The sequence below is a fragment of the Protopterus annectens genome, chromosome 9.part0 (assembly GCF_019279795.1).
Source record: "Protopterus annectens isolate FY-2018-M chromosome 9.part0, PAN1.0, whole genome shotgun sequence".
Taxonomy (NCBI): Eukaryota; Metazoa; Chordata; order Ceratodontiformes; family Protopteridae; genus Protopterus; species Protopterus annectens.
This window is the reverse complement of record NC_056743.1, coordinates 983,836,310-983,850,565: the sequence shown is the minus strand read 5'-3', so window position 1 is coordinate 983,850,565 and position 14,256 is coordinate 983,836,310. Positions and strand designations below refer to the sequence as shown.

The window sequence follows — 14,256 nt, the reverse complement described above, 5'->3', positions numbered from 1 at the left end:
AAAATGGCCAGACCATTCAGGGATCATCTGCGCTTCCAGCTGGGAGCCAATCATTACCAGTTTCGAGCTCTGCCCTTTGGTCTCACTACAGCCCCTAGAGTGTTCACCAAATGCATGGCAGTGGTCACGGCTCACCTGAGACGTTTAGTATTCCAGGTGTTTCCGTACCTAGACGATTGGGTCCTCACCACCACCACCACCACCAGGCATCAACTCATACAAGCCAGGGACACTACTCTTTCACTCTGCAGTCAGCTGGGCATTACAGTAAACCCAGGATAATCTGCCTTGTCGCCATCGCAGCATACCATTTTTATCAGAGCAAAATTGGACACCACCACCACCACCACTCTGAGACTTCCAGCAGAAAGAGTCTTACTACTCCATCAGCATGACCACAATATCATAGCCAAAAACAAGGCTCCAACATCAGAAGTACTAAAATTGTTAGGCATGATGGCAGCTGCAATATTAGCCATACTGTTGGGTCACAAGCACATGTGAATTCTACAATGGCTGTTGTTCACTCAGTGGTCTTACCAAGAGCTCCCAATGTCTCATCTTATAATGATCACAAACACATGCAAAAAGGATCTTCAGTGGTGACTGACCTCTCTTCATGTCACAATAGGTCATCCTTTTGTTCTACCCCCACCAGCAAGCCACAGTGACCATCAGAGCTTCAAGCCTTGTCCATTAAGCCTCCTTATTTGATTTTCCATGCTGACAATCTCCCACTTAGAACTAATCCCTCCTTTTTGCCTAAAGTTTGTACTGAAGCTAACCTTAACCAAATTATCGATTTGCCAGTGTTCTTCCCCAGTCACTCCAGCAACTTAGAGTATATGCCGCACAAGCTTGATGTTCATAGACAGCTCAGATTTTACTTGGATTGGACTTAGAAAATCAGAACAGCTTTTTGTTTCCTTTTCAAATTCCAGAAAAGGTATGCCAGCGGCAAAAACAACTCTAAGTGGTTATCCGATTGTATCACATTTGCTTATTCAGCTGCTAATATGCCCTTACAACAAAAAATTACGGATAATTATACCAGAGCAGTGTCTACATCCTCTGCTTTTTCTGCTAGACTTCCTATAGATAACATTTGTGCAGCAGCCACTTGGTCAAGACCTCATACCTTTATCACTCATTACAAAGTTGACAGGGCCTCCTTTGGGTCTACTGTCCTAAAATTCATACTCCCATGAGCCACCCAAAATAGATGGTGCTTGGGACGCTACCCATCTTTAAGAATGAACGGTGAGATAGAACAACTTCACATAAAGAAGTTATGTACTTACCATAACGTTCCATGTGAGTTGTTCATCTCGCCTTCATTCTTACTTCCCACCCTCCTACCCCCTCCAGGGTTTTTCGAAGACTGAGATGCTGGATTCTTCCTGGTTGCTCATCCTTTCTATAGCTTTCTCTTATAGAGTGTTAGAATGATGTATGGTATTATTATACGCAGCAAACAAGATCTGAGGTAACTCTAGGTGCATCATGGGATAGGGACTTGGCCTCGAGCTATCTGAAGACCTCGAGCTTTGCAGTAGACCGACTCGGAGCCGAGGATCGGCTCCGAACCCATCTGTAAGAATGAAGGCGAGATGAACAACTCACATGGAACGTTATGGTAAGTACATAACTTCTTTTTTTTCTGCCTTTCATTGACTACTTAAAAGACAAATAGGGATAATCACAGAGGACGGTATTCTCAGTGCCTGTTACTTCTTTTTTTTTTTTTTTTCTAAAGTAGCCAATTTTCATTCTTTTGTTATGCCTGAGTTGTAGTCCTTAAACTTATCTCCTTCCCCTAAACACCTTCCCTTCGTGTCTGTCATAGTGGCAAATCTGAGCTGTTTGCCGCTGTGATAGCTCACAGCAGGAGTCAAATTTCATGTCCTGAGAATATTGTTCTGCGATATTATTCCTATTTGTCTTTTAAATGCAGTGATGAGAGGCGATCTGTGCCTGGCGTGCATGGCATCTGCTAATCCCACTCTGATGGACATCCTAAACATTCATGAAACAAATAACATCAGACTTACTCAATTTAGGGACTTAAACCTCGTCTGTGATGTAAACAGAACATGTTGGAAATACAGGTTTGTGTCTAGGAGACTACCCCTTTTCTGGAACAGGCTTCCAATCCATGTGAAGCAGATTTTTTTCCCTAACCCAGTTTAATCATAACTTGGACTAGTGAGTAGGAAATCAGAGATTTACACCTAATCTGACACCTATGTCTTGAATAGACAGAAACAGCCTGTAAATATAGACTACCCAAGCCCACACATATTCCTTAAAGTAACCTTGGGTACCAAAAAATTGTCAGATATATTTAGCTAGGCTTAAAAAGGTGCAAGTGGTCATTAGCCTAGTATATGAACCTATAATACAAGCCAGCAGTAAAAAATGGTTTACCTAATTGTTGACTGTTGTTTGCCTGTGCAGTTTGACTTGAGGGGTAATCAGTTTGTCCTTCTCTCTACAAGTTGTAGTTGTGTACTTATGCATGAAAGTGTGTGTTAAAATTACTCTGAGTTTGAAGAGCAGTGGAAAAAAAAGGGCAATCATTTTTTTTCCGTTTTATGCTTTCGCTGAGTTTAAGTGACCTCAAAGTATGAATATATGGGCAAGGGGGGAAGCACCAGCATGGGGAGTGTAGCGAGCCGAGCTTGCTCCCCAACAGAAATACTTACTTTAACTGTTGGCGTATTTGCCTAATTCCTTTGCTCACAGGCTTATATTATGTATTCTAGGTAATGGGCTGTGTGCAGAAATGTGTGAACTATAATGTTTAGAGCTCAGGCATTTTAACCAAACAGAGTAGACCTAAAAAAACAGCTATTACCCTTCTGTATAGGCTGCTGGTAAGACCTCATCTGAAGTATCGCATAGCTGTGTTGGAGATATAATTTCTACCAGCATATAGTCAGGTTACAGGCAATATGGAGTAGGCAACAGAAATTTTGCCATGGTCTTCACAAGAAGGCACATAAAGAAAGATTACTAGAATTTAATATTTACTGTTTTGAAGAGCAACATAAACAAATTTGCATAACCAGAGTAGATACACTCTTTCAGAAAAGTGCTGTAGGAGTATAAAAGGGTAGATTTTTTTACTTTTTTTATTTTATTTATTTATTTGTATTTGTTTTCCATGGTAGTGCACTGATCTCAGTGGACCATTTGCAGGCACAGTCCGGGTGAATATGATCACATAAGAAATGAACAAAACATATTTACAGATACAAGGAAATGCTAAAAAAGGGAAATATATATATATATATATATATATATATATATATATATATATATATATATATATATATATGTATTCTATATCTATATACATATTTACAGGTGCAAGAATATGCTACAGCATTTAGTTCAAGAAGCAGTTAAGAACGTCAAAACGTGGATGGAAAAATGGAATTATGCTTAGCAGAGCTTTATGGATATGATGCAGTAATAATGACTGATCTGGCTTATGTTACAGGGATAGCAGCATATTGTTATGTGTAGAGAGATATAAAGACATTGAAAGAGGCACGTTTAGAATAGTTGCAGGAAAAGGATACCATGGGGAGAAGACAGAGAAAATGTGAGAGGTAAGAGGAAAAGAAAGGAGAAGTGTGAGAGAGATGCAAAGAAAAGAGGGAAGTTGGATGAATGAGAGGCAGTAAGTAAAGGGGATGACAAGATGAGATAAGGAAGGATGAAATAGGGGTACAGGGTGTGTGAGAGAGCTGCAGGATCATGTAACGTGACCTGAGGGAGTGCAGCTGCACTTTGCTGGGGTGAAGTGGTGTTCTTTGAGCTATTGTCTGATGTCAGAGTACTTTTGGATGTCTCGGACTGAGAAAGGAATGGAGTCCCCTATTTTGGGTGCTAGGAGGGAGAATGCATGGTCAGTGCAATAAAGATTACTTTTTGGAGTTAATAGTGCGGGTTCAGATTGAGAGATACCCCTGAGATTATATGTGGGAGTTCTGAGTGAGAGGGGGTGATGTCTCAGGAGAAAGGGCTATGTGAATTAGAGCTCCTAGTAGGAGGTTGACTCAAATGTACTAGGAGCCATTTAGCTTTGGTGAGAGTTAAGCAGTGGCATTCATTTTTGGGGGAATCAGTAATGAACCAGCAGATTTTTTGGAGATAGTTTGTAAGGCGGTGGCATTTTTCTTTGAGGCTGTAGCTATAATGGGTAGTCCATATTCAAGATGAGATAAGAGTATGCCTTTGTCTTTTACAGCTTTGGCAGGTCTGGACAGAAGAGGCAATAGCTTATTCACCCAGAGCAGTTGTGTGTTGAGCTTTTTGCCAATGTTTTCAATGTGTATTTGAAAGTTAAGAGATTGGTCTAGTCATATAGTAATTTCTATGATGGTATTGTTAACATCAAGATTTTGAAGAAACTAGATGGGAGGTTCAAGGAGCATTCAAGGAAGGTCATTTTTTATGGCAATAGTGCTATATGGGCATATGCAAAGAAAATGTTTTATGCTATTGCTGCTGGATAAGGTCATATAAGGAAGATATTTTTATGGCCAAGGTGCTCAATGATAATGTACAAGGTATCTCTATGGCTGAGTTACTGGATGAAAATATACAAGGAAGTTATTTTTATGGTTGAAGTACTGGATGAGGACATAAAAGGAAGGTATTTTTATGGATGAGGTTCTGGATGATACATATAAGGAAGTTATTTTATGGTTGAGGTATTGGATGAGGACATACAAGCAAGGTATTTTATGGTTGAGGTACTGAATAAAGACATAAAAGGAAGGTATTTTTAAAGTTGAGGTGATTGATGATACATACAAGGAAGATATTTTTATGGTTGTGGTGCTGGATAAGGACATGAGGAATGTATTTTATGGCTGAGATGTTGGACGAGGACATACAGGGAATGTATTTTTATGGCTGAAGTGCTGGATGAGGACATAAAAGGAACATGTTTTTATGGCTCAGGTGTTGGATGAATGGAATAGACTTTCTGGAAAGCTCATTGTATCAGAAATAGTGTCAAAAGTCAGAATACATGAGTTTCTTTCACCATGTTGTTACAGATCAGCTGTCAAACTGCAATTTTTCACATCTGATAGGATTAGAACCATGTCATTTCCATGGAAGAGCTCTCAGATCATGTGGCCCAGGCAGGTATGACCCTAGCCCTGAGTAGCATCCTGCCTTCGCCCAGAATGATACCACAGTATAAGGACAAAATGATTGACTTCAACAGTTGGCTAAACTTCTGGTGTCATTTAAAGGGGATCCAGTATCTGTCTGCCTGGGATGACATGATCAACAAACCACTATGCTTTACCAGAGATGGTCTGCACCTGTCACCCCTGGGATTCAGATTACTGGCTAAAGCTCTTGTCACCCCTATAGTGCCTTTTTTAGGTAAGGTTCAAAGGACAAAACCACCACTGTAACAGATACAAGCATTCAAAAATCTGAAGTTAATGCTACTCAATGCTAGAAGTCTAAACCTCAAAATGCACTCTCTCGAGGCTCTCCTAAAAATGGAGAACATCGATATCTGTGCAGTAACTGAGACCTGGTTCAAAACTCCAGGGAACACCCGTGCAATACCAGGCTACAACTCTTACCACACTTTCCGGCCACCAAACCAAGACTGAAACACTAAAGGTGGAGGAGTGTCCATCTTCACCAAGGATATTCACACCTCCAGGCTAGTTGCCCAACACAATGCATCTGAAATTCTCTAACACTAGGTAAGACTGCAATCCAAATTGTGGCTTGCTGCAGATCCCCCACCATGCCCCAAGATTCTCGCTACACCTTTCTAAACATACTGGAAAATATCAAGACACAACCAAACACCCTAATACTGGGTGATTTCAACTTCTCTGCCATTAACTGGGAAAACTACTCGGGTACCAACACCTTTTCCCAACGGTTCTTGGAATTCATAAATTCCAATGCCCTGGATCAGCTAATCCATTGTCCCACCAGGGGCTCCAATATCCTAGACCTGGTCATTACCAACATGGGAGAAAGATGCTCCACACCAGTGGTCACCCCCTCATTGGTCAGGTCTGACCATAAGCAAATCACTCCTGACATCCACATCCCACCCCCACCCCCCAGTAAGGAAACCTCCGTAAAAAACCTCTCCAAAGCCAACTTCATGCTACTTAAGTCACTGCTGAATCCTCCAAAGCCAACTTCATGCTACTTAAGTCACTGCTGAATCCTACACTAAGGCACTGTATGAGCACATCCACTCATGCATGAATCCTGCCATCCCAAATAGAATCAAGATGCTCTCCTCCAAACAAAGAAAGTCAATCTGATGGTCCCATGCCATAAACAAACTGTACAACAGAAGGAAGAAACTGTTGCAGAAAAGAGGAAAATCTCAGGATGCAAAAAACTCCCTTACCAACCTTAATAAGAAGCTGAGATCCCTCATAAAATCCTCCAAAGATAGTTACGAAAATAAAATTGCCAAAGATTCCAAAGACAACCACAAGGCATTCTATAGTTATGTCAAGAATCTAAATGGCAATGCTCAGATCTGCTCTGAGCTACAACAGAGTGGCATTAAATATACTGATCCCAAGGATATTGCCAATATCCTGGCAGATTGATTTGGTGCCAACTTCACCCCCTAAAGGGCCCATCTCAATACCAAAAGATTACCAAATTCTGGTATTCACGGCAACACAGGTAGAAACCACACTCTCCAAAGCTAAGAATACAGCATCCATGGGACCAGATGACATCCCAGGCTGTGTACTACATGAACTACAAAATGAACTGGCACCTCACCTAAGTGTCATGTTTAATCATAGCCTCACTTCAGGCTTTGTGCCTACTGAGTGGAGCACAGCTACAGTTATCCCACTCCACAAGAGGGGATCCACCTTGGATCCCGGGAACTACCATCTCATCAGTCTGACGAGCCTGATCTGCAAGGGCATGGAATGCATTATCATGGAACTTATAAACAAAGACATTGGCAACCTTCAAACACTGGACCCCACCCAGTTTGGGTTTGTGAAGGGCCGATCTTGTCTCCTGAACCTGATTGAATTCTTTGAATCAGTCTCCAGAGCTGTGAACGAGGGTAAGGTGGTCCACACAGCCTATCTGGACCTCGCCAAGACCTTCAACACTATCCCCCACTCTGAAATCATAGATAAACTTACTAAGCTGGGCATAAATCCTTACATCACTCAACGGGTTGCCAATTAGCTTACTGACAGAACCTAGACTGTAAAAGTAGCCGACTCCAAATCCATCTCCAAACAAGTGACAAGTGGAGTACCTCAGAGTTCAGTCCTGGGACCGGTCTGGTTCGGCATCTACTTCTCTGAAGTACAGGCCCGCATTAAAGGACTCTGGCTAACAAAGTTTGCAGATGACTGCAAACTGGGAGCCATTATTGAATCCCCAAATGATATGGATATTCTACAAAAGGGCCTTAGAGAAACAGATGCTTGGTGCCAGAGCCATGGGCTCAAGCTTAATGCCAAGAAATGTATAGGTATCCCCTTTGGGAAAAACTGTATACCCATGAATTACCACATTGGTGGTAGTATACTAAACACCGAAAGTGTGATGAGAGACTTAGGGACAGAGGTGGACAGTGGTCTCACCTTCAATAACCACATCGCCACAACAGTCAGGAAATCCTTCTATGTGGCACACCTCATCACTAAGGTCTTTTCATCCAGAAAAAAGGAGGTCATTGTCCCACTGTACTCATCCCTCATTAGACCCATTATAGAGTACAAAGGCCCTTTTGGTATGTACCTCACAAGACATCTGCAACAGCTTGAAAGGCCACAGAAATACCTCACTATAAGAATCACAAGCCTAAAGCAGATGCCGTATGCTGACCGTCTAAAAAAAACTCCAGCTATACTCTGTGGCATATCATCTACTCAGAGGCAATCTCTGCTTAACATACAAGGCCATGTCAAACCCTGAGCTGTTGGACATGCTCCACTTAAAGAAATCCCAATCCCTCAGAGCCAAACGCTCCAGGGATCTAAACCTTGTCATCACAATGAACAAAACATGCTGGAGGGATAGATTTCTGACTCAGAGACTCCCCATACTCTGGAGTAGACTGCCCATACGTGTCAAGCGGAGTGCCTCCTTGGCCCTCTTCAAAAGGAACCTTGACGATTGGATGGGAGATAGGAAATTCACCCCGTGGATCACGTCAGTTGCCCTCCTAGACAGGGGTCCAGGGAAGTAAATATTGTGGGAAGAAATATTCAGGGAATTGTTATGGCTAAGCTTGTATAGGCCCTAGGGCTGATAGCCTAATACCAACCTATGAACCAATGGTGATTTCATATGCCACCTACTTGTAAATATTGTGGGAAGAAATGTCCAGGGAATTGTTTGGCTAGGCTTGTATAGGCCATAGGGCCAATAGCCTAGTACCAACCTATGAACCTATAAAAGGCATAATTCCATGGAGGAAGGAGAAGGAAGCTGTTGGTTAATTAGGATGTGCAGTTTATCCAGAAAGTGGGCAGAATAGGTGGGACAGGTGATCCTTATTTGCCATTAGAATTTGAGTTTCTTTCTACATGTTGTCACATATCAGCTGTCAAACTGCAGTTTTTCATATCTCATACGATTAGAACCATGTCATTTCCATTTTGTATCTCTGTTATATAGAAATGCATATACTTTCTAATTATTTACACATCCTGCCTCATATGTGTGTATTTTCTGTCTGCTCTGGAATTGTGGAAATCAAATTGTGTAGTACAGTGATCAGCAAAACTTGTGGGCAAACAGTAAATTAGAATAAGGTTGTGAATGTGACTGCTGCTTTAACTTATTTTTGATCTGTTCCTCAACAGGAAGCTGAAATCAAAAGATACCTGTGATCCCTACATTTCTCTCATTCTGCTTCCGGACAAGAATCGAGTCACTAAGAGGAAAACTGCTGTGAAGAAAAAAACACTGAATCCAGAGTACAATGAAAAGTAAGCCTAGTATTAGTTATGGCAATGTCTGGGAAGGGCAGAGCAACCTGCAGCTGCTGCCCTGCCATGCGGGAAGGCAGTGCAGGTGATGGATGCTGTTGGGGTCCCTGGCAGAGACCAGCGGATAGCAATATGCACCAAAGCTCAGCGGAATTCTAAGATTTGTCCTCTTAAGCTAAGAATGGAGAGTTGGAAAAGTCTCATGTTTAAAATAGTACAAACAGGATATTGCAGAAATGTCTTTAAGCTGTTGTACAACTAAATGATGCAGATTCTATAGCTATATAAAATTACATTTATGTGATTACATTAAGGTACAGGTAGCCTGTGTTTATCAAGGACTGGTGGTTTCAAGTCAACGCATTACTCAGTGATTCTCAACTCATCAACCCAGTTAAACAAATTTGTTGAGTAAAGTGAGAACTGAAAAAGTTACATAAATAAATACAAATATTTTTTGTAGGTGGCAAGCTACCCTTCCAGAGCTCTCTCTTCTCTTTGTATGTTTGCATGTATATACACAAACACACACACGCACATACAGTTGAGTGTGTGTGTGTGTGTGTGTGTGTGTGTGTGTGTGTGTGTGTGTGTGTGTGTGTGTGTGTGTGTGTGTGTGTGTGCGCGTGTGTGTGTGCGCGTGTGCGTGTGCACCTACACATATATATCTATACGGGTCTACCTTGATTCACTGAAAACTCATTTCACTGAATTTCAATTCACCCTCAAAGCTCAAATCACTGAAGACTCATTTCACTGAATGAAAGTACTGCTGGGCAAATAAAATGTATATGCCCTTTTCCCCACTGTAGTGCGATCCTGGAGTTATTATATATAGTTAGGGTGTGTGTGAGGGATAGCCCCCCCCCACCTACTTAGCTTTTATATTTATAAATCTCATTTCACTGAAAGCTAACAATATAAAATCAAAAGTAGGTGGGGCCTATGCCCCCCACACCCCCCAATGTGGGGGGCTGTACCCCCATAACTGTATATATAAAAACCAGGATTACACTACAGTGGGGAAAAGGGCATATACGTTTTATCTGCCCAATAGTACTTAAATTCAGTGAAATGTGATTCAGTGAAACAAGTTTTCAGTGATGTGAACTTTCAGCCATTTGGTGTGAGTGTTTTGAAATTCAGTGAAATGAGTTTTCAGTGAATCAAAGTAGTCTCATCTATACATATATATATATATATACACTGGTCACCTGCAAAAGATTGAGCATTCATTTAGTTAAACCTTTGCCATGTGTGCCCATAAAATTGAATGTGCATTTGTTTGAATGCACAAGATTTTGGGGGTAAGTGTGGGTTTTACGACTGGCTGCTAACCCTAACCCTGGCCTTGCCACTAATCCCAACTCTACACCTCAATTTAGGAATAACCCTTCTCATAACAGTACTTCTATTCCAACAAGATATGGCTGGAGTTAGTGGTAGGGTTAATGGATTAGAAGAGGAAAGTGAGTTCCTCTTTCGATCTATCAAGTTTCAGTATAATAAGTGTACAATATACTATGTTCAATCTTTTGCAGTTCAAACTTTTAATATTTTGATCATTTAAAGGTAAACTATAGAGGTTGATAATCTCCCATAACATTAGCCTCCTATTTGTCTTAATAGTGGCAATGTTACAGGAAGGATTTTTACGGTGTGGGTTAGGGTTGGGGTGGGGGGCAGGGTTAGGGTTAGCACGCATTACTGAGGTGATGCAGAGGCAGAAATAAAAATACAGTGATATTTACCAAGTTCAACATCAATAAACCTTGGAAGATAACAGGAAAGTTTATTAACTCCCATACATACTTGAGTGAACTCCATACCTCTCCATCCCCTACAACAAGAAAATTGGAAAATGCCTTCAATAATGGGGGGGGGGGGGGGGGGACAAAGGCCTAAAAATAGGGACACTTTTTAAATGTTGCTCTTATGAACTTAGAAAATTGATAGAGTAACAGGTTTTGCATTGGCATGAATATTCTGAAGGATATGAAGTCTACAACTCAAATGTCTGTCATAATTTTCTGACTTTAACCCTCAATGATTTGCCAGGAAAAACACGATTTTGTGAGAAATGGGCCAAAAACATGAGTCTAAAATCTGGACAGTCTGTGAAAATCTGTACAGTTGAGAGGTATAGTAAACTCTCACTTCATGTTATGGTTATGTTCAATGAAATAGGAGTTGGTGGCTTAACTTTTGTTAATCAGAGTTCAGCAAGAAGTTCATCAATGTAAATGCATGCTTTTCTTCATGAATCACTTCAGGTGTGGACTAACATTCTTGTGCAGCTCACCACTGTGTAGTGAGGGTGGTATGGACAAGGCTGATCTATTCTAGCTGAAACTGCCTTAGAGAACCTGATGTCCACCAATCCTACATACCAAGAGTACACCACTGCTTTTCATAAGTGAATAGTTAGGCGCAGAAGTGTAGCAGGTAATTACTGATTGTTGGCAGCAAAACAGTGTAGAAGAAAAAGCAGTCTGTATTTGTACTTATTTTTATTTGTATTTGTTTTCATTTGTACTCACTGATCTCCATGAACCTTTTTCACAGAGCCTGGAAGCAGTGTAGAAAAATAAATATTTCTTCTAGACATGTTTCTATAGATAGTATTTCCCCATTTTATGTGAAATGGATCAAATTCATTTACTCTTAGTTCTTTTGAATGATGGGGATGTCCATCAGTTCTGCCTAAGCTCCTATCTTTCTACTGGGTAAGGTAGTTTTATTTCATTGTTAGACTAGACTTCCACCGTTAGCACCAGATCACAATCAGCACTCCTGCATCTATCTGTGTATGCTTTCTGTTTGTTAACATGGGACAGAGGATGATATGGGATGGACTTTTTCCAGCCACAGCCATTGCAAGGCAAAGGGATTTGCACAAAGGTAAAGGTAAGATGGTAACATTTATCACATGTTGTAGAAATCAAGGAAAAATATAGAGCACTAACAATACAGCACTGGACAGTTGTGGTAAAGAGCAGTTACACAGTGCATGAAAACTAGGGTACAGACACAGGATAAGTAAAATTATGTAAACATGTAAGCAAAGCTAAAGCCACAAGGCTGTAAGGATCTATTCTAGCTAAACCAGACGTGTCTGAGTTTGTCAGTACTCATGGACCTGCTGTCTTCATTTCCTCTATAGGGTACTGCATTGGTAAAATGCTAGGAATCGGAGTGACAGTAAGTTAGATGAAGGGATTATAGGTAAAACACTGTCACACTGTCTTGAGGAAAAAGTGTGTTTGCAGTACGTAGTATACAGTGGATATCAATGCTATAACTAGGGTCAAGCTACAGAAACAGCTTCTTTGACAACTGCAAATGTACATGAACCACTGGGGTACCTTATAAGTTCTTGGAAGTACATTGAGGTTGAATATTGGTCACCCAGATTAGCTTGTTGCCCACAGGTAGACAAAAGTTCAGATAATATATCTTGAAAGTGTGAGCTTGGGCAATATTTTGCTCTGATTGGACTAGGCAGTCATATAGCATTACTGTTAGCTCTACTTTGCTCTGGGTGGCAACATATGTCTCTTTTCAGAGGTTCAGTTGTCCTGCTGACCTTTGCTAGCAGTCAACATCCCCATGTACCGCCGTTATTGTTGTAGCCCCAATGTTAACTTATTTTTATGTGCTTTTTTCTCTCTGTGCCTGCTGACCATTTAGCCTTGTCTTGTCAGTCTGAAACCATTTCATTCCCCTGTACTAGGTATCCCCAGCATGCCATGGTGGTATTCTGTGCCATTACCAGCATCTTATGAATAAAGCCATCTCTAATGAGGTTTTAACCCCTGCTACTGGTGGCTAATGTGAACACACACATCACTGTAGGTATGTGATTTCACACAAAAACTATGAGGGCTGTCACCCCTGGCTTGGGACTGTCAAGCACATGTCCATAGTCCTGGTCATTCAAGTTACTTGATAGCTTTTATTTGTGTGGTGGAAATAAGTTGACTGTAGCAACTGCCACCCCCCCCCCCCCATGCACACAATGCACATTCACTTCCAGTCCTCTTCCGGTGAGCACTTACAGTGCTAAAAAACACTATTCAAACTCAGACACACGAAAATTATCCAGTATTCCAAGAAAGCCTGTATGAGCGCTTTCGTTCCTTTAATTCAGCACATACAAAACAGAACTTCACCAGATACAATTTGAAACATCATTTCCCCTCATTTAAATGCCCTTACAAAACATGTCATGTGATTAACATCCATTTTTAGCCATTTTTAAAATTCACATTAATAAAATCATTTGGAATTCACATAATAAAAACAAACACATGCATATTATTAATAAAAAGTCCTTCTACTTGGAACTTCATACCTGTTACAGATATACATAACTGTGTAAATCCCGCTACCTTATTTATTGATCTATTTATTTATTAATTTATTTGTTCTTAATAATAACCCAGCTAATAGCTAAAATCTATACTAATCATGTATTCACCTTATTCTACTATTAAAATTCATCTACTAATAATAGGCCTACCCCTTTACACTCTTATTTATTAATGGATCTCAATTCTTTCCACTCTCATATTAAGCATACTATTAATTGATATCCTATCGTTCAAGCCTGGTTTCATAGTTGCATTCAATAAAACTTGCCAAAAGGTCTCTCTAAATTCAAAAAAATTAGACCAGTTACTTCCTCTCTCTTGTTTTTTAACCTTCTCCAACACACAAAACCTAAATTTCTTAAACATCCTTACATATAACACTATGCCTGTACAGGGCATTCATGCCATCTTGTTTTTTAATGGCATAGTTGTGTTGGTATACTCTCTTCCTCAACTCATTTTCAGTTTTGCCAATGTAGTAGGCCCTACAGCTTTGACATAGGGCTACATATACAACTCCCTTAGTCTTACAATTGTAATTACCATTGATGTTAATAACCCTATCATAACCTTCAATAGTCAAGTTCCTTGTTTCATACATAAATCTACATTCCCTACAACATCCAATAGTACTCATTTTCCCCATCAAAATCCTATTCCCCTTATTTTGGTTCCTTTCAAAATGGATTTTCATATTATTACCCCGTCTGTACACTATCCTAGGGCTGGGGCCTAGCTTCTCAATAAGACCAAAAGCCCCAAACACTCCATTCCAGTTCTTCTCTAGTATTCTACGAATTTCTGTGGAATGCTCATCAAATGTTAAGGTTGAAGAAATTTAGGGGCTTGCAAATGGATAATGCCTTCTGGAAGACTGCATAAGGGTGCAACTT

The 14,256-nt window shown here is 40.5% G+C and overlaps 1 protein-coding gene across 1 annotated transcript in view; it reads left to right on the top strand.

Moving 5' to 3' along the window:
* Window positions 1-14,256, top strand: part of ESYT1 (extended synaptotagmin 1) — an 869,597-nt gene that overhangs the window by 757,385 nt on the left and 97,956 nt on the right. The window contains exon 28 of the mRNA XM_044083745.1: window positions 8,865-8,990. Within this exon, the coding sequence (XP_043939680.1) occupies window positions 8,865-8,990 (126 nt within the window). The remainder of the gene's footprint in view (window positions 1-8,864; window positions 8,991-14,256) is intronic.